The sequence below is a fragment of the Piliocolobus tephrosceles genome, chromosome 12, assembly GCF_002776525.5.
Source record: "Piliocolobus tephrosceles isolate RC106 chromosome 12, ASM277652v3, whole genome shotgun sequence".
Classification (NCBI taxonomy): domain Eukaryota; kingdom Metazoa; phylum Chordata; class Mammalia; order Primates; family Cercopithecidae; genus Piliocolobus; species Piliocolobus tephrosceles.
The window spans coordinates 47,215,851-47,235,419 of NC_045445.1; the positions used below are offsets into that span (position 1 = coordinate 47,215,851).

The following is a 19,569-nucleotide window of genomic DNA, read 5'->3' on the forward strand; positions in this document are numbered from 1 at the left end:
AAAACCGTGCAAATGTTTTGGGTGCTTTCAACATACCAAACACCTTCCATATATCTGTCCGTTGTGCCCTCAGGTAAGCAAGATGACTTTAGACAGAGGCTCAGGAAAGTGTTGCAGAAGGTCTGGTCTTCCAGATAGGCCCTGGAAACCTGGAAGGATTGGAAAGCTGAAGATGTGTGGGGAGGGTTTTACAGGTATAGGGAAGAGTAAGCAAAGTCACAAGACTGGGTGGAGAGTGAATACAGAAATACCCAAGAGGGTTTGAGAGAGTAGATTATCTAGTGTGAAGCATAAGGAACAGAATCAACCAAGGGCTGGGAAACGCCAGCAAGAGGGGCTATGCTAAACCTGCTTAATGAATTAGGATGAAGTAGCTGTTGAAATCTCTCCAATTGTCCCTAAATTTGGGATGTTAACCGCAGTGTGTGGTTACCTTGGACTGACCTTTTCTCTAGCAGTGCGACCTGGTTAATCATGGTTCTGTTCCAATCCACATGGTCACAGATCTGGATGAGAGCCACCATTATCCCTTCCCTCTCAAGCTTCTCAGGTCTGCCTTTCCCCTGACTTCCCACATTTTATGAGTGGAAACCCATCCAAAGTCTTCAAGATATTTGAACTTTGGGAAGAATCTTGAGAAGTTTTGGCCTGGGAAAGACCATTCCCTTGATAACATGGATTCAGATCTGTGGCAGAAAATACACTTTGTTGTCTGCCCCCGTTCCCCAAAGACACACATTTTGGTGTGGCTTTGACCCTACTTTTAGGTCGCCAGTCTACTTGTTTATTACCCATTTGTTAGTACGCACTGTATACCATGACCACACTGAGAGGCAACTCTCATCCACATAGTATGGATGAGGAAACTGGATTGTAGAGAATTGAAGTGGCTTTCCCAAGGCCATCCAGCTAGAGTGCAGAGGCAAAATCCAAACCCAGATTCATCTGACTCCAGAGCCCAAACTCACTGCCTATTACACCATCCTGCCTATCTTGAAAATGATTACTCTTGTCTTCTTCCTTTTAATAGGAAAATGCTAAAACCAGCCCACACTAACAGCAATTTCCAAGGAAGACAGTTTCACAATCCCACACAATGTTTAACGGCCCTCATGATCAGGAAATTGTTCACTGGTATAACGAATATCCCTCCAAACAACATGGAAATTCATTTCCCCTTGACTGGGTTTTTCACTCACAGCTGTCACTTGGCAGCTTTCCTGATATCCACACAGCCATCAAGATCCTATTCTTACACTCCGGGAGGTCTTGGACTTGCTGGCCTCTGCCCATGGGTGCTCTCACTGGCTGCTTTGAATCCCCCTCTCCAGACAGTGCTGAGTTGGACAAGTCTCTTGGGGAGTGAGAAAGTGACACTTAAGAACATATTGGTTTATTATTACACACAGATAAGTAAAATTAACCATACAAGGTACCTCTGGAATTGCCAACAGGAGGATGGCACCACCTTTCTCATCCTGCCTGCCTTTTCCTTGATTTGTATCTTGCTTCCATTTTTAAGCTATTGAATCATTTTGGTAAAGGGTGTGTTACTCAGAGAAGTCCCCTTCTCCCCCAAATTCCAGTGTCCATTGTTTCTGAATTATGGTTCTATTTTTTAAACCCACTGAACTCATCTTTTCTGGCTCCTTTTAGGCTAAACTGAGAAACTAGTACAAATGCTGGTGTTAATACCTGATCTGTGGCTGAATGTGTTTCTTTTCCCAGCCAATATATTTGCTTTTTTAACCAAAGTGTTCAGTGCCTTTAAACCAAGGGAATAGGGTCTTCACAGTATCATCAGATATATCCCTCTGTGGGGGATGCTGATCCATCCTCTTGTGTTCCATTGGGCATTTCCAGACATAAATATAGGTAAAGAGGCTGCAAAGAGCATCTTCTTTTTGTAGGTGTGTGTGTGTTTGTTTGTTTTGAGACAGAGTCTCGCTCTGTCACCCAGGCTGGAGTGCAGTGGCGCGATCTCGGCTCACTGCAAGCTCCACCTCCCGGGTTCATGCCATTCTCCTGCCTCAGCCTCCTGAGTAGCTGGGAGTACAGGTGCCCACCACCATGCCTGGCTAATTTTTTTTTTTTTTTTTTTGTATTTTTAGTAGAGACGGGGTTTCACATGTTAGCTAGGATGGTCTCGATCTCCTGACCTCGTGTCATGATCCCAAAGTGCTGGGATTACAGGCATGAGCCACTGCGCCCAGCCTCTCTTTGTAGTTTTTGTTTAACTGGCCTTTCTCCTGAGCAGCCCACACAGAACTTGGTCAAATATCACAGACTCCGAAAGCACTGGTGGAGAATAGGAGCTACCACTCAAATGCTGGCTTGTCCGCCACACTATTCGTACTCGTTTGGCATCTCATTTCACATCCCATTAACCTCTTTAGTATCTTTTTTAAAGCATGTGAGTGTTCTCAGTGTTATCTCCACAAGGTCATGAGAATTTTCAAACAAACCTCTTCAAAACTCCTGAGGAGGTGACCCGTAAAGTGGCGAGGCCGCCATTCTGGAGGAATAGGACTTCAGAGAGGACAGGAAAGCAGCAGCTCTCTCCTAAAATGGACCTGATGATGTGCCCTTGCATGGTGGCTTCCTGCTTTGTCAAGCTCAAAGGCTGCTGCTTGTCCCGGGGGTTGATGAAGCCCAGAGCAGGGAATTTTAGGTGAGAGTTAACAAGAAATTCCTGAGCTGCAGTTCCCAGGAAAGTGGTGGGCTGTGGGTGGGAGGAAGTGGTCAGAATATAGCCTCTGCATTACTGTGCCTGTTAACAGCCTGTTAATATTTTATCAATGATCACATCACAGCATATAGTGAGCCACCACTTAGGGCAGAAGAGAGAGATAACCTGCTAGACTTCCTGTTTGAGGTTCTTTTCCCTCTTGAGATAACAGAATTTCTCATCAAAGCCGGGAGCCGCTTGAGCAGGGAGACCAGTCTGGGTGAAGGCCAGGCTTCAGTTAGCTGAGGAGAAGCACATGCACTTCCCAGCCTGGGCCTCTGTGTCCCAGAGTGGGCTGCTGCAGGCATGAAAGAATCCCCTGTCCGTGGGCCCAGGGCTGAGTGGGAGGGAACAGAGTTGGCCCTACCAGGCCTCATCACCTTCCTTTAGCACTAGGCTCTTCTCTTGCCTGTCTCCCTTCTCCCACACCTGCATTTCTCCTCTGGTCCATAGACAGAAGGCCCCTGGCTACCTGAATGGGCACTGCTTGTGCTTCCCCCAGCAAGTTCCAAAGTCTTGTGCAAGAGAAGGAGATGAGGGAGGAGAGGCTGAACCCCAGGGTCACTCCTTTTAAAGTCACATAAGGGTCTTGTGAGGCAAACCCAGAAGGATTCCGGATTAGCTGCACAGCATATCCCTGCTACCTCCTTAGCACTGCCTCTCCACCCGATTGCTCAATTTCCCAGAGTCCTTCCATTGCAAGAAGCAGTTTTCATCATGCTTTCCCCAAAAGCTCATGTAGTGGCAGACCCTCATTTCATATGGATTGTAATTTAAGGGGACTTACAAGACTATTTTTATCAGCCCTTGACACCCCTATCTTATGTCACTTTTGTCATGTCTTTCACAGGACAGCCCATATGCTGCCTTGTACCACAGTTAGGTGTCCATGTCTTATCTCCTCTAGATAAGCTGTCAGTTTCTACAGGGTACAAACTTTACCTTGTTCACTCTCATCACCCTCAAAGCCCTTTGCACATTTCCTGACACAGAGTAAGAGTTCAGTGAGTGTTTCAGTGAGTGTGGGCTGGCCAGCAGATGGCTGTTTGAATAGCTGGACAAAGGTCTTTCCGAAAGTTGGAGCTTGCCTTTCCACTAAGAAGCCAGTTTCAGTCCTTCCCCCATTAATGATCACATAGCAGTGGGTCACTAGGGCTCCAAGGGGGAGAAAATATGAGTCACGTTATTATCAGAGGAATGAGAGAGGGCAGAAACATCTCCTTGTGCAAGGGTCAGAGCCATGAGGCTGGAGCATTAAACATAGTGGCCTTCACTATCCCCTAGGTCTGTGGCTAATCTAAATTACTTTATGAGGGAAGGCAATGGGGTGAACTGAAAAGTGTTTGCCCTGGACCCAGGAGTCGGGAATATTTCTAGGAAACTACTTAGAGCAAATCCTTTCTTGCTTAACCAGCTGGAGGGAACAGTTACTCTTTGTTAGGTCTTCCCTGGCTTTTCTGGTTGAGGATGAACTTCTAACTCCTTCCACTGAAACTTCCCAGATTAACAAATGTAGGAGGATCCCTCAGGCCAGCCTCCTTCTAAGATGAAGGGAAGCTCTGTGCTCTATATCCAGCAGAGGCTCTTATATTCCAGTGACTGACAGGGACACGAAGCCTGCAAGAGTTTGAAGAGCAATGTGTCCTCATACACCTTCTGAGACCAGAATGCTGGGCCCATGTTGCTGTGAGAACTTTCTAAGCTTACGTTCAAACTCTGACACTGTGACCTGAGTGATATTACTCATATATCTGGGCCTCCATTTTGTCTCTTGTGAAAGACCCACTTCACTGGAGTATGTGGAGAATGCAGTGAAATCAGTGGATCTGCAAGTGCTTTAGCAGCCAGATGGTAGGTCATCAGAGCCCATACCAGATTGCTGCCCACTCAGCATAGCAGAGCCAGCAAGGTAGTTTTATCTTCCAACCTCCAGTGGCCCCCAATCAAGAGCTCTGGGGTTCCTGGTGCCAGACCAGAGACATGACTTCTTGTTAAGCTTTTATCCAGGGAGCCTTCTCTCTCTCCCCTTATTCCTGCCTGCTGCCATTCCCTCTAAATGGATTTGGATGCTGACATTCTAGTCTCTGCACCAAAGAAGGCTCACTTCAGAAGTGCAAGGGTAGTGTCTGGTACAACAGGCTATGTGCTGAGGCCCTCTAGATCCAGGGGCTGGTTAAGCTGAATCAGGTAGGGCCCCATTATTGTTAGTGTTGCCACAGTGAACACCCTTATGAATGGGGCTTTGTTAATTCCTAGTGAGGGTAGAACAGGGCCAAATCATTGGTCTCCCGAACTGCCACACCTTCAGAGTTAGGGGAATTGGAATTGAGGTATTGTGTCTTACTCAATGTAAGCCTGGCATCCCCCTGGTAGAGCAGCTAGCGGGGCCCAGGCTGGCCAGCATAGCAGGAGAGGGCAGTTCCAGGTGGTACACTTGATGATTTGCCAGATTGTCCTCATGGGCAACCAGGATTGCCTGTGTGCCCTCCTTGTTACCTGACTGGCTGTGAGTTATTTTCCTCAGGCAGCTTAGGGACCTCTAGAAGGCTCTTCTATTGGCTGTGAATAGTGTGGGATCAGCAGGGTCCTATTTTGGCAGTCAGGAGACTGAGGGAACTAACACTATCTTTGTGGCCCTGGGAAAATCTATTTACTTGTGTGGGCCTTAGTTTCCCCATCTGCCAAATGCAGATTATTAGATCCATTTCACCTTCCTCATGATAGTGGTTCAGAGAATGAAAGGAATAAATACATCATCATTTAGCAAACAATTGAAAACAATTGTTATGTAAAGGAAAGAGCCCTGGGCAAGTTGAAGAGGTTGGAGTTGCCTTGGGGAGGAGATTGTCATGCTTTCTAATTATTTCTAGTAAGGTCTAGAATTGTCTATCCACCCTGTGGAAAGAAATGCCAGTTTCCACCCTCCCCTCCCCTTAGGCGAAATCCCTCGAGTTTCACTTGCCCATTCTGGGCCCCTTTTAATCAGTAAGACAGTTACTCAATCAACAAGTGTTTATTGATCACCTAGTGTGTGCCCGGCACTGTTACAGATACTCTGGGGGAAACAGAGAGGTCTAGGATATGGCCCCCACCCACCGAAGGGTTTACAATATACTTGTGAGATCGGACACACACACACACAAATAATGATCAATCAAAAATTGTGAATACTAAGCATCAAGAAGCAATTTATACATTGAGGGTTGGGGGAGGGAGGGGTAGGAGAGGGATGGAGTGATCAGAGAAGGCTCAGTGAAGTAGGTGATGCCGAGGAAGTTCTCCAAGCCTGAGGAGGACTTGGCTAAGGGAGAGGGCCTTCTAGGTTGGGAGAGCAGCTGGAACATGGACAAGAAGGTGGACATGTGAAAGGCATGTTACCGACAACAGATGGGCCCTCTCTGCTGACACTGAGGTTCGAGGAGGTGTGCTGAAATTTTTCAGAAGCCAGTCATGCCTAGACTGGTGAGGGAAAATACTTTGGTGTATGACCGCTCACTCCCACTCCAGGGTAAAGGGAACATTTTCAGACCTTAGAGGTGGAACTGTCTTCCTCGGAACCATTCTCCACTCCCACCTCAGCTACAATCCCAGGCAGCAGTGCAGCTGTCACTCAGATCATGGACACAGCACCGTGGGCATGGATATGCCATGTTGGAGCCCTTAGATGCCCTCTAGCCACTCTGGAACATCTTCTGATGGACAGTGGGGGAATCTGAAGGGACTTGCTTGGTGCTGTGGTCTTTCAGAGGCTCTGTAGTACTCTGTGGGTGGACCCTGGGGGGGCCTGATCTCAGTTGAGCTGATTTTCCATTACGCCTGAAGACTTTCTAGGGGGCTGCCTCTCGCTGGCAGAGTAGAAACACCCACTGGAGCCTCCGCACACATCCACCTGGCTTTTTAGATAGCAAGGTTCTTATTCTTTCTTGGCCACCACCAAGGAATGGTGTCTTCCTCAGTACCCCACAGCTCCCACACTGTCATCCCCCAGCCAAGGGCCATCCCTAGAAAAACTGGTTTACTGTTCCTAAGGAAACCATTGTCTATAGCCCTTAGCCTTGTGGTTTAGGCAAGAGGCCAGGTCAGGTGCCCCAGAGTGAGGCAGGGGCTTCAGCGAAAGTTGTGATCGCAGCTTCTGAGGCAGTTCCTCAGTGGAGTTAGAGTCCGCTGCCACCTGAGCTTTCCACCAGATCTTCTTTCCTTTCCTTGTGCTTTCCTCAAGCCGCAGGCTTGATCCCCAGCCCACAAATATGAGAGAATTCTGGAAAGTGCTCTGGGAAATGGGTTCTGTTTTTTTGTTTTTTGTTTTTTGTTTTTTTTTTTTCATTTTTAGTTTTTTAAATGTCCCAGGCTGCCTTCCTGTCCTCCCATCCTGCATCCTGCATCCTGCTTTCTGTTCCCTGGATACCGTAGGATGGTTTTATTTCAGTTCATGCACAAATTAGTCTGGACACTGTGGAGTCATAACGAGAGTGGGATGGAGGTTCCAGGACCAATCAGTTTCTTTGGAGGGAGGCTTGAGAAGTAGGTTAGAGCAATGCCCACAAAAGCCACTGCCTCTCCTTCCCATCCCCAGCAATGAGCTAAGAGCCAACCTCAGCCAGAGAGAGGGTCTTTGATCACAGAGGGTCAGTCAGTGGGATGTGATTAGTGGGTTTGGGGATGGAGTCCCAGGTAAACCAGAAGGCAAAGGGATCCTCTGAGGCCTGGCTTAAGGTAAGGGGATAGGGTTTCAAGTTGAGGGTTGGGAACTCAGGGCAGGGGAGTGGCAAGGTGAAGAAAACAGAAAGGCTGGCATGGCAAGCATCCTTGGCAATTCAACCTGCATGCTGTTAACACTAGCCCCCATTTCTGCCTTTGCTCAATCCAATGGCCAAAGTCAGTCTATCCTCAGCAGCACCTTCTGACATGATCCAGTGGTAATGTCCCTCACCTGTGGCCCTTGGGGTGCTGTCCACTGTTTTTCACAGACCCAGCCACCCCCCAGCTCTGGCCCCTGGTTCTTCACACATACCCTGTCAGGCTGTAGGAATTGAACTCACTCTTGACTTTGGGAAGTTGACCAGGCCTTGGAGAGCTCCTTGTGGCAAGAGGTTGGGCTTGGTAGGCATCGTAGTAGTTGGAGTGATTTCTCTGGGATGAGCAGGAAAAGCAGAGGATGATTCCAGCTATCAGGGAGAACAGGGAAGAAATAATGCCCAAGTAAAGAGCCTCTCCAATCTCAAATTTCATGCTGTCAGGCACCAGTGGTGAGTAGAAGTCCCGCAGGATCCCATGAAGATTCCAGGCAACAGGAATGAAGCCCAGGAGGCCTCCAAGGATGAAAAACACTCCACCTGCTACCGCCACTCTGTCTTTGGCTCGGGATCCCTGGCAGAAAACTGTACATCTCATGCCCACCACAGAGATAATGCAGGCCAGGGAGGAGATTGCACTGGATGTCACCATCATGGCCTGGGCAGCCTGGATGTCAGCGGGCAGGCCCAGAAGGGTGCTATAGATGTCACACTGGGTGATGCCTGTGCTGTGTGTGGCACACTCCATCCAGAGGCCCTTGGAGAAGCCGACTGCTGTCACAATGCTGGCACCAACGTAAGAACTTGTTTTCCAGCTGGGAAGCAGCATGGCAACCAGTGTTCCCAAAAGCCCCAGAAGGCCTAGGATATAGCCCACAAGTTGGAGGCCAAGAGAGGCCATGGCAGATCTCTCAGTAGAAGCGTCTTCAGGGACTGCTCCCTTGTCTTCAGGCTGAAGCTCTTGCTCCTTGGACACCTCTAATCCCTCATTTCAGAGTCTCTCTGCCAGGCTGACTTCTTTCCTCCTTACAGGTGTCTGTGGGTGGCCACAAGCAGGCTCAAGAAGGCATCTAGAAGACCTTAAAAAATCCATAAACCAGATTAAATATTGACCAGAAGCTTATGAGAAACCAGAAAACGCTGGATGCCTTTTGACCTTTGTTATCTCTAGAAATAATGCATGAGAAAGGAAAAAAAAAAAAACTTTGAACGTGGAGCCAAAATGTCATCGCCTCCTGCGTAGGCACATGCCTTAGGTTGGCAGCTGGACAAAGCCAGGAGCCAGACAGGTGGCTGCCTTCCGGGAAGGTGATGATGGCTGTGGCAGTTGTGGTGGCTGTGTTAACTCAAGTACTACTCTCCAAGGCCTGCTGTTTTATACATTGCCAAGCAACAGTGCCATAGGGCCCCTCAATTGCAGACTGAGGTCAAACTGCAGACTGCATCAGGAGGAGCAGATCCTAGAATGTAGCCTTGGACTCCAGCTTATTAGAGGCCTCTTGAATCTCCAGGGGCCTAGAGAGTAGTGGCCTAGCCCTGAATCATTCTGCCCATGTTGAAAATCTACTCCACGGCAGATGGGGGTTGGCAGCAAAGCCTTCTGTCCATACTCTGAGAGTTCAGATCCTCCCAGCCATGCCCAAATCCCCCTCTGCAGCTTAGTCTAAGGCCTCCTGCATGTATAACATGCCCAGACATTTCCTGTCCAGTCTCCTAAGAGATGCTCCCATCATCAGCCTCTTGGATGATGATGGGAGCACTCTGGAACAAGGGTTCCAGGACTGAGAGGGAGCCTTGAAATTCCCTGGGATATCTGTTAGGGGGACAAGAGTCTGCCACGGAGGAAAGGGAAACTGCTGTAGAATATAGGGCTTTGCATGAGGTGGGTATCTGAGTCAATGCTTTGGAATCTCAGAGCCATATAAGATTTTGCAGTGTTCAAGGAGCCCCCAGTGTTGCCAAGATTCAGGACACTAAGGGTCAAGGGTACACCTTCCCATTCTCTATAAGACCCTCTGACCCATTGATTTTTCTTTCTTTCTTTTTGAGACAGGTTCTCACTTTGTCACCCAGACTGGAGTACAGTGGCATGATCTCGGCTCATTGCAGCCTCGATCTTCTGGGCTCAAGCGATCCTCCTGCCTCAGCACCCCAAGTAGCTGGGACTACAGGAGCATAGCACCACACCTGGCTAATTGTGTGTGTGTGTGTGTGTGTGTGTGTGTGTATTTTTTGTAGAGACCGGGTTTTGCCGTGTTGCCCATACTGGTCTTGAACTCCTGAGCTCAAGAAATCCGCCTGCCTCAGCCTCCCAAAGTGCTGGGATTACAGGCATGAGCCACCGTCTGACCTAACCCACTAATTTTTCAACCCACCACAATCTGGCTATTCCATTTTAGCCTTCTTCAAGATTTCTCTTTCCCTACTCATCTCTTAAATGTGAGTATTCCTCAGAAGTCCATCCTTTCCTCAATTAACACTCTGTCCCTGAGCAAACTCATCTTGCCCCCATAACTTAATCTACTACCCATCCACTGACCCTCCAAATCTGAATTGCCAGGATAGACCCTTCTGAGCTTCAAGACTGGCAGAGCAATCACCTAGTCAGAATCTCCACAGGGAAATCTCATAGACATCTCGAATTTGACATGTCCAAAAGAGAACTCATCACCTCCCCCATGCAGCTTTCCCCAAACAGTTCTTCCCTGGGTTCCCTGTGTTCACTGAATGATGCTTCTATCCGTCCCCTTGTGCCAGACCAAAATCTGGAAAGTGATCTTTGGCATCTTTCTTGTACTTACCTCCTGCATCCTATAGTCCCTATGTCCCACCAGTTCTACCTTATGAATATACCTCAAATCCATGGTTCCTTTGTCTCCATTTCCACTGCTACTTGCCTAGTTCAGAGTTTCACCATTCTTTTTTTTTTTTTTTTTTTTTTAGACAAAATTTTGCTTTTGTCGCCCAGGCTGGAGTGGGGTGGTGTGATCTTAGCTTACTGCAACCTCCACCTCCCGGGAGCAATTCTTGTGCCTCAGCTTCCTGAGTAGCTGGGACTACAGGTGCATGCCACCACACCCAGCTAATTTTGTATTTTTAGTAGAGACAGGGTTTCACCATGTTGGCCAGGCTGATCTCGAACTCCTGACCGCAAGTGATCTGCCCACCTCTGCCTCCCAAAGTGCTGGGATTACAGGCGTGAGCCACCATGCACGACCTCCTCATTCTCTTTCACCTGGATTATAACTGGTCTTTCTCCCAATTCATTCTCCACATCATTGCCAAGGTGATCTTTCAACATATTAATCTGATCAAGTCACTACTCTACATAAAGCATTCCAATGGCTCCCCATTTGCTAAAAAGTAAAAGTCCAAACTTGCTTGTACTCCATGACCTCTCAAGCTTCATCTCTTGCCCTTTCCCTCCTCATAGTCTATACTATTGTGGAACTAAATTACTTCCAGTCTTCAATCATGCCATGTGGTCTTTTGCTCCCAAATAGAAATAGAACACAATGTTCTTTGCAGAGTGTTAATGTATTCTTCTTCCTCTGTTTAGTGCCTTCTCGTCTTTTAGGATTCAGTGCAGATGTCTCTTACTCTAGCCTGGGTCAAGTACCCCTCCTGTCTATTCTTACAGTATCTTGTGTTTACTTCCATCATAGTAATAATAATAATAACACTTATGTAGTGTTTCTTATGGGACCATTATAAGCACTTTTTACATGCTAGCTTATTTAATCATCACAAGTTTTTTTGTGGTAGGCACTAATAATCCCTATTGTATAGATGAAGAAACTGAGGCAGAGATAGTACATTTTGCATTATCTTGCAGTTTCCTGTTTAAACCCTTATTCTTCTCTATTAGCCTGTGAGCTACTTGAGGGCAAGACTGTATCTTACTTATCTCTGTATCTCGTGTGCCTTACACACTGCTTTACCCAGAGCAGCAATTCAAAAACTATCTTCTTAATGAATGAATGAAGTTGGCAAAGAGGTTTGAGGGGCTCCATATGACTCAAATATAGGGACTTCCCAAATGAGTCAGTAACGCTTCGATGTAAGGGTCATTGAAGTGCTGCCCAATGTTGGGAAAGAAGAACGAGAGAGAGATGGGGGATCAGAGGAAGACATAGGTAAAGGGGGAGAGAGAGGGCAGAGCTTCGCCATATATATAATGTATATTATATATATATTTATAATATATATATATATATTTGTGAAATATTTCATCTCTTCAACTAAATCCTAACAATTTGAGGGTGAAAAAATATATATTAAATGTCTGTCATGCTTCCACAGCATTGGGCACATGATTGATAGTCAATACGATTCATCAGCATTGGAAACACCAATGCCAGTGTTGATGCAAAGCACTGCAGAACAGGAGCTGATAAACATTTGATGAATGGAGAGAGACATAGTTTGAATCTCACCTCTGTCACTCATTAACAAATCTTTCTTGACATTGGTTTCTTATTGCTAACCTTGGCACAATTGTACCTGTCCTGATCATGACTGTGCATCTCATTGAGGCCTTCAGTGCTGCTTGGAAATCCTTCTACTTCTCCCTGGTAAGCACCCTTCTGATGACTACTTCAAATATTTACTACTACTTTTTGAGCTCTCTACCCTACCTCCTCCCTGTGCAGCTGTTACTTCTATCTTGATCATTCTCTTTGCAGTCAAGATCCTTAAGCCATTCATTATTGATGTCTCCACTTCTTCACCCTCCCACTCACTGCTCAGCCCTCTACAGTCTGGCTTCCACCATTAGCCCTCCACTGAAAATATTCTCACCAAAGTTATCAACTCTTTTCTTGTTCCAAAATTCAATGATCATATCTCTGTCATCTCACCTTGTCTCTCTCCTTCATAAAACTATCTTTTCCCTTGTTTTCTGTAGCACCATTCCACTTTACCTACTTCTCAAAATGATTCTTCTAGTTTTCCTTTATAAGTTCCTCTTCTGCTGCTCACTCTTTAAGTCTAACTATCTATCTCTGCCCCTGTAGCCTCCTCAGGGTTTCATCTTGACTTTTAGACGGCTCTTCTTATCCTTCACATTCTTCATAGGTTATCTCATCCACTCTGTCTCCATGCCAGTGACTCCTGAATTCATACCTCTGCCACAGATTTCTCTCCTGAGCTCAAGATTTGTGTAGTTAACTGTTACTTGGAATGACCCTACCCGAATGTTTTAATGGCCTCAAATTCAACATTTGCAAAGCTGGAATCATCTGCCCTTTCTCTCCCCATGCCCAAACTGCTCCTCATGCAGTGTTCCTTACCTCAGTGGGGCCATCGCCCAGTTAATAACCCAAGCCAGTCATCCTTGCTTTTTCACCTCTTGTTGACATATAATTAATTATAACGTACCATCAGGTCTGCCTTCAGAAATAGACCGTGAATCCATCTACTTCTTTGTGTCGCCACTGCCCAAACCATAGTTCAGACTATGCAACCATTGTTTCTTGACTATTTGGAAATCTCATAGACACCTCAAATTGATCTCTCTAATTTCACTTCTGCCCCAATCCTGCATTAATGAATTACCCACCCAGTAGTCAAAGATCTTTGTAAAGTTGAAATCAAATTGTGACTCTCACCTCACCTTTTGCCATGCTTAAAAATCTTCAGGAACTCAGCCGGGCGCGGTGGCTCACGCCTGTAATCCCAGCACTTTGGGAGGCCGAGGTGGGCAGATCACGCGGTCAGGAGTTTGAGACCATCCTGGCCAACATAGTGAAACCCTGTCTCTACTAAAACTACAAAAATTAGCTGGGCGTGGTGGCGTGTGCCTGTTATCCCAGCTACTTGGGAGGCTGAGGCAGGAGAATCGCTTGAACTGGGAGGTGGAGGTTGTAGTGAGCCGAGATTGTGCCACTGCACTCCAGCCTGGGCGACAGAGCAAGACTTTGTTTCAAAAAACAAAAAACAAAAACAACAACAACAACAAAATCTTCAGGAGCTCTTAAGTATTTCAGGATGAAGTTCAAACTTGCTAGCCCAGGAAACCAGGAAAGCCCTCCATTATTTCACCCCTGCTTTTCTTCACAGCCTCGTCTCACACCATTAACCTCCAACCTCATGCTTTGTGCTCCTATACATACACATATGATCCAGCCAAACCTAAGCACTTGAATTTCTCTGACTTTGCCTTTCTCTGTGTGTCCAAGCCCTTACGCATGCTATTCTACCATCCACCATTTGCTTGGATAATTGCAAATCATCTTTCAGGACGCATCCTTGCCTTGAAACCATCCTTGGGCCCTCCCTGCTGCTCACCCAGGCTGGGTTCAGTACTTTTCCCTTCTTCCTCCTATTTGTATCTGAGCTTTCAGTGAGAATTGGTGAGATACCTTGAGGTTTTCAAGGGGAAGACCTACTTACTGCTTCCCAGAGGAGCAGCTCCTGCTTCAGCCTTCCTGGGATGGCAGCAGAAGAGCCAAGCTTGAGTTTCTCAAGGGAATCAACAGTGTCCCCAAGAGGAAAGCCTCTCCCCAGAGCCTGTCCTAAGTAGTAGTAAGTAGGCAAGTATTTTGGGGTGAGGGAGAGGACAGAGTCAAGAAAATGCCATTACTGAGGCTTAGAATCTCTAGAGTCTGACTTGACACAGCAGCATGCCCAGGCAGGAGGAAGAACAAATTATTAAAGCTTATTCGAGTGGCAAAAATGGCCCCATGCAGGGGCGGGGGGCGTGGGGTGATGGGTTCAGCTTTCCACCAGGATTAGGAAGACCAGTTAAATGGCAAATGGTTGGGTGGTGAGCCAAGCTGGATTCAGCCAGGGTTTTGTTTGTCTGATGAGCAGTAGAGGTGAGGGCAGACAGGGTCCTGGTGTTGGAATCAAAAGATCTAGCTTCTTGTGTCAATTCTGCCTGGAACCTGTTGAGGAAGTCCTATAGCTTCTCTAGGCCCTAGTTTGTCATCTCCAAGATTTTGAGTCTCAAATAAAGGCATGGGGACAGGAAGCCACTTTGACAAATATAGAAGACTGGAGAGCTGTTATTAGAAGCAGCCAGCTTTAATAGAAACCTCTCTTTGAGGGATCCTCCTAGAAGTCAAGTACTGGCTGTTCTGGAAGTACAGAAGACTCTAGGCCTTGCCAGCTGAATTTGTCTTCTGGGCATGGGGCCAACATACTCCATGGCCCAAGGACTGGGCAAGAAAGTTTAACTTAGGATCCTTACTTAATCTTCCCTAGTGGGGGGATTGGAGCTGCAGGAGAGGATTAGGAGGGTCAAGATTGACCGCAGCTCCTGACTTAACCCCTTCTCACCTGGGCACTTTCCCTGCTATTCTCCCCATCTCTTGCTCCAAGAGTCTTACGCGTGGTACTCTTTCTTTGGAAGTACCCTCCTAAGAGTACATGGGACAGGCACTTGGGGTTCCCAGGCTCAAGGAAGGAACTGATGTGGCCTTCTGGGGGTGATGGTGGCCACCACAGCCCTCTTCTGTCAGTCAGCCTCATTTCTCCATCCCTTGATCTCGCTGCCCCTCATAAGAATCTGAGACACTTGCCCCCTTCTCTGAACCACACTTCCAGCTGCCAAGGGCACTAGTATGTGGCAAAGCCATTCCCTCGAGGCTCTACTTTCTCAAAAGTTTGTCCTTAGCGCAGTTCATCTTTCCTTCTGCATCGATTGATTGATGGCAGTTCAGAGAATTGCAACTGGATTGAGAGATTTTCTAATTGTTTGAAAAGGAAGTTGATTTTTGTCCTGATCATCAAAGTAAAGCATTCTCACTTTAGAACACTGGAAAACACAAAAAGGCAGAATTTAGAAAACAAAAATCGCCTACAATCTCCCCAGGCATAAGTGCTGTGAATGTTTTGGTTCCAACTTCATTTTCAGAGAGGGCACTTGAAGAGAGTAATGCCTCAGTCCAAAGAAGGAATTTCTAATGACAGACTTGCAGACCAGTGGGGGAGAGTTATTGAAGGGCTTCATGGGGAAACTTTATGACTTCACTTAGGAACCCACCTTCTGTTACCTCCCTGAGCCTTCGTGCCAAGGAGGGCACTGGAACTGGCTGTGAAGGAGTGCCCCTTCTGCCCCTCCTCAGCCCCCTACACTTAGGCAGAGAGGTAAACTGTGGCTCCTTTCCTCCAATTTTTATCCCAGTCCTTTTAGCCCCCCAAACCAGAAAATATCTGATTTGGAGAGTGCTTTCTCTGGTCCTGAAGTTTTAAAGACTAGAATCTTTGTGATAGCTTTGAGGAAACAAATACCACCAACCCAAATGCCACTGGAGTTTCCCCTCCCACACCCTTCACTCAGAAACCCAAAGTGGCCCAGCCTGGCTCCACCATGGGGTGAATGTATAGTGACTAGGAAGGAAGAGTGCCCACCTCGGTGAATTTAAAAGGCAGCAACTATATCAGGGTGGAGATACTTACAGGGCAGTTCTTTGCAGAGCCTTGGAGGGGGAGATGTCCCTGGAGAGGGAGAAAGGGATCCTGAGGGAGGGGAGCGAAGTACAAAGGGCCACGGGCTGAGGTGATAAAGGATTTCTAATCGTTAACCACAGCTTTGCAAAATCCATCTGCAAATCTGAACCGTGGGTCAGAGACTTATTACAGATCAGAATTAAACCCCTGGAGGCTGGGAAAGATTGAGGTACTTTACGAAAAAAAAAAAAAAAAAAAAGGTTTGGTGGGTTTTGTGTGTGTTTGTGTGTGTTTTCTGTCAAAAACTCCACTCCAGCTGGGCTTTTGTGTGGTGACCTCTGTGAACCCAGGAGAGGTCTTGTGGGGAGGGGGATTTGGCCCAAGAAGGAATTCAGAACATTCCAGCTTTGAGGGTGGTGAGAGGAGGGGGCTCTGTCCTGCCAATTAGGTGTCCCTGGCTAGCAGCCCTGAAGCCCGGTGGGGAGTAAGCTGCATAAACACAGTCCTGGTGAGCCAGTGCCCAAGCAGCCCTGCATGGCCTGCAGCCCCACAGACTTTTCTACTCAGCATGATTCTCTGGCAGGCCCTCAGCCCTACCCCACCCCTAAGGTTGGTCCCAAGGCTCAAGGGCAAACATGGGTACTGTAACTTCAGACTCAGTTCAAAGAGCAGGTCCTACAAGGTGGAACTGAGTAGGCCAGCATAAGGACAGGGCTCTCCTTTTTACCACACACGGCAGTGCCATGCACTATGTCATTTAAGCCTCTCAAAAATGCTGTAAAGGCCAGGTGCAGTGGCTCACGCCTGTAGTCCCAGCACTTTGGGAGGCTGAGGCGAGTGGATCACCTGAGGTCAGGAGTTCGAAAACAGCCTGGCCAACATGGTGAAACCTCGTCTCTACTAAAAATACAAAAATTAGCTGAGCGTGGTGGCACACACCTGTAGTCCCAGCTACTGGGGAGACTGAGGCAGGAGAATCACTTGAACCCGGGAGGCAGAGGTTGCAATGAGCCGAGATCACACCATTGCACTCCAGCCTGGGTGACAGAGTGAGACTCCATCTCAAAAAAGCAAAGCAAACAAACAAAAATCCAAACAACAACAATAACAACAAAAACGTGCTGTGGAGTAGTAGAGTGCAGTGACTAGCTTTACTCTCCCAATGCAAAAAAGCTTTCTTGTTTTTTCTAAGTAGAAAAATACTAGATGCTATTGAAAAGAATTCAGAAAATGAACTATAAAGAAGAAAATAGAGGTCCTCATAATGCCACCAGCCAGAGATAATCATTGCTAATGTTTTGATGTAGAATATATTGATGGGATTTGTTTTATAAAATTGAATCACACTATACCTACAATTTATGTAACCTTCCATCATTTGTAAATAACATATCATGGACCTATTTCCATGTCCATTAAAACACAGAGCTACATCATTCTGTCATGGCTGCACTGCATTCTATATATAAAATATGATTTATTTGTTAACTAGTAGACATTTTGTTATTTTCATTTTCACTATAACCTAGCATCTTTGCACATAATACTGACAAAGTCTTAAGAATAGAATTGCTAGGTGAAAGAGTTCATGTTTTAAAGGCCAATACAACATATTACAAAAATAGGGCAGCCATTACTATTTCCAGATGAGGAAACCTAGGCCCAATGAGATGAAAAGAGTTGCCCAACATCCCTAGTTGAGCAGTAATAGTTAGACCTGGAATCTAGGTCTGTAGATGTCTAGCTTGGCAAACTTTGCGATGTACAACACCAACTCCCTCCCAAGGATTCCCACGTACGAATGATAAGGTCACTGTTCATTGAACACTTGCTAGGTGCCAGGCACTGTCCTGAAGTGTTTCCTATCCATAGTCCTTCTGTGCTAGTACAGAGCAGAGCGAGGCCTGGGTACCAAACCTGGCCACCTCTAGAGCTTGCCTCATAATCATTATGCTTGACTCTCTTTTTCAAGTCATATCAAAGCAAACAGTCAGATTTGTTGCCTAGAGTGAACTCAGTGAAGCAAAACAGAAATCATCCTCCTTCCCAAGGCAGCCCATCCCTACCATGCAGGTACAAATGGAGCCCTGACCCCCTGGCAGTGCTCCTGAGCAAGGGTCTCTCTAGGTCACTCCCTCTTGGCAGGCTGGGACATGCTAAAAGGGCAGCCATGCCTGAGCTCAGGCCTGGGGAGTCTTTGGGCATGAAGGCAAGCAAGGCTGAAGGGGTGGGAGGGATACCAGGCTAATCCTCTAACCAACTATGTGACCTCAGGCAAGTCTCTCCATTTTCTTTCTCCAGGCTTCACCCAGCCAAATTCTCAAGGCTGAGTGAATGAATGTGAATGCATTTTGACAAGTAGAAAATGCTGATTAAACGCAGAATATTAGAATTTGTAGTAGAAGGGCACCTTATCAGTTCGTAGTGACTGTGCAGTTGAGGATAGGAAAAGGCAGAATCTTAGGGGCAGGTGCCAGGGCGGATGAGGAGACTGTGTTGGCAGGATGTGGTTTCCAGATTGGCAATCATTCAAGGAATGGGTTCCAACACTGTGTTTCCTTCAGGTCGGCATTGTCAGATCCTGGTGGAATCATGCCAAATATTATGACTCCTCAGTGTTGAGCCTGGGAGGTTCTTTAGTAATCCTTCTGCCAAAACCCCTGCTGAGATCCAAAGAGCTTAGATGGGTGTGGGAATGGAGAGGGGCCTGAAAGAACAGGAACGAATAGCAGTCTGAGAAAAGCAGCATTTAGTTCAGGAGACAAGTGAGTGGGGAGAGAATAAAGGGAGGGAAATAAGGGTATGGAGAAGAGGTGGGTTGGGGAAGAGAAAAGGAGAAGAGAGAAAAAGGGTCTTTGAGGAAGAAAATCGAAGAGAGCTCTGTAGAAAGCAAGGTCCCGAAGGAGAGGCAGGAAATGATGTTATGAAAAGAGGAGTCTAGAAGGAGAAATAAGAGATTCTAAGGAAGAGGGTGCAGGGATGGACTCTGGGAGAAGAAGTTAGGGTCTAGGGCAGAGAGAGGCTTAGAGATATTTCACCCTCACTATTCCACCAAAAGAAGTTCTTGTCACAGTTACCAATGACCACATGTCACCAAATCCAATGGCCACTTTTTAGTCCTTAATTTCCATGACCTCTATGCAACATTCAGTGCCCTTGATAACCTTGTCTTTCTTGAAATGCTTTCTCCTCTTGGCCTCTGTGATAACAACACTCCTCTGGTTTTCCTCTTATCTTTCTGGGTACTTCTTCATTGGTACCTCTGCCTCTGCCAGACCCTTAAATATGGGTGCTTCTCAGGAGCCTGACCTAAGTCCTCGTTCCTCACTCTGCATTCCCACTCTGGGAAGTCTCATTTATCCTCTGTGGTTTCAATTATTCTCTATCATCTGACGACTTCCAAATCATCATTTTCAGCCCAGACTTCTCTGGGCTTCAGACCTTTATATACTGGCATCTCCATTTGGATAGCTGAAAGTTGTCTCAAATGCAACATGTCCAGGGCCTTGCTCTGTTGCCTGGGCTGGAATGCAGTGGCATGATCACAGCTCACAGTAACCTTGAGCTCCTGGACTGAAGCGATCCTCCTGCCTCAGCCTTCCAAGTAGCTGAGACTACAAGCATGTGCCACCACGCCCAGCTAATTTTTATAAT

The 19,569-nt window shown here is 46.8% G+C and overlaps 1 protein-coding gene across 2 annotated transcripts in view; it reads right to left on the reverse strand.

Annotated features, from left to right (window-relative positions):
* Positions 1–7,058: 7,058 nt before the first annotated feature.
* CLDN2 (claudin 2) overlaps positions 7,059–19,569 on the reverse strand; it is a 30,077-nt gene continuing 17,566 nt past the window's right edge. The window contains exons 1-2 of one of the 2 annotated variants that reach the window (XM_023203081.1): positions 17,982–18,091; positions 7,059–8,600 (exon numbers count right to left, since the gene is read on the reverse strand). In XM_023203081.1, coding sequence (XP_023058849.1) covers positions 7,730–8,422 — 693 coding nt within the window. In that variant the 5' untranslated portion in view covers positions 8,423–8,600; positions 17,982–18,091 and the 3' untranslated portion in view covers positions 7,059–7,729. Of the gene's footprint in view, positions 8,601–17,981; positions 18,092–19,569 lie in introns of those variants that run through there. The other variant, XM_023203080.1, reaches the window with a different exon arrangement.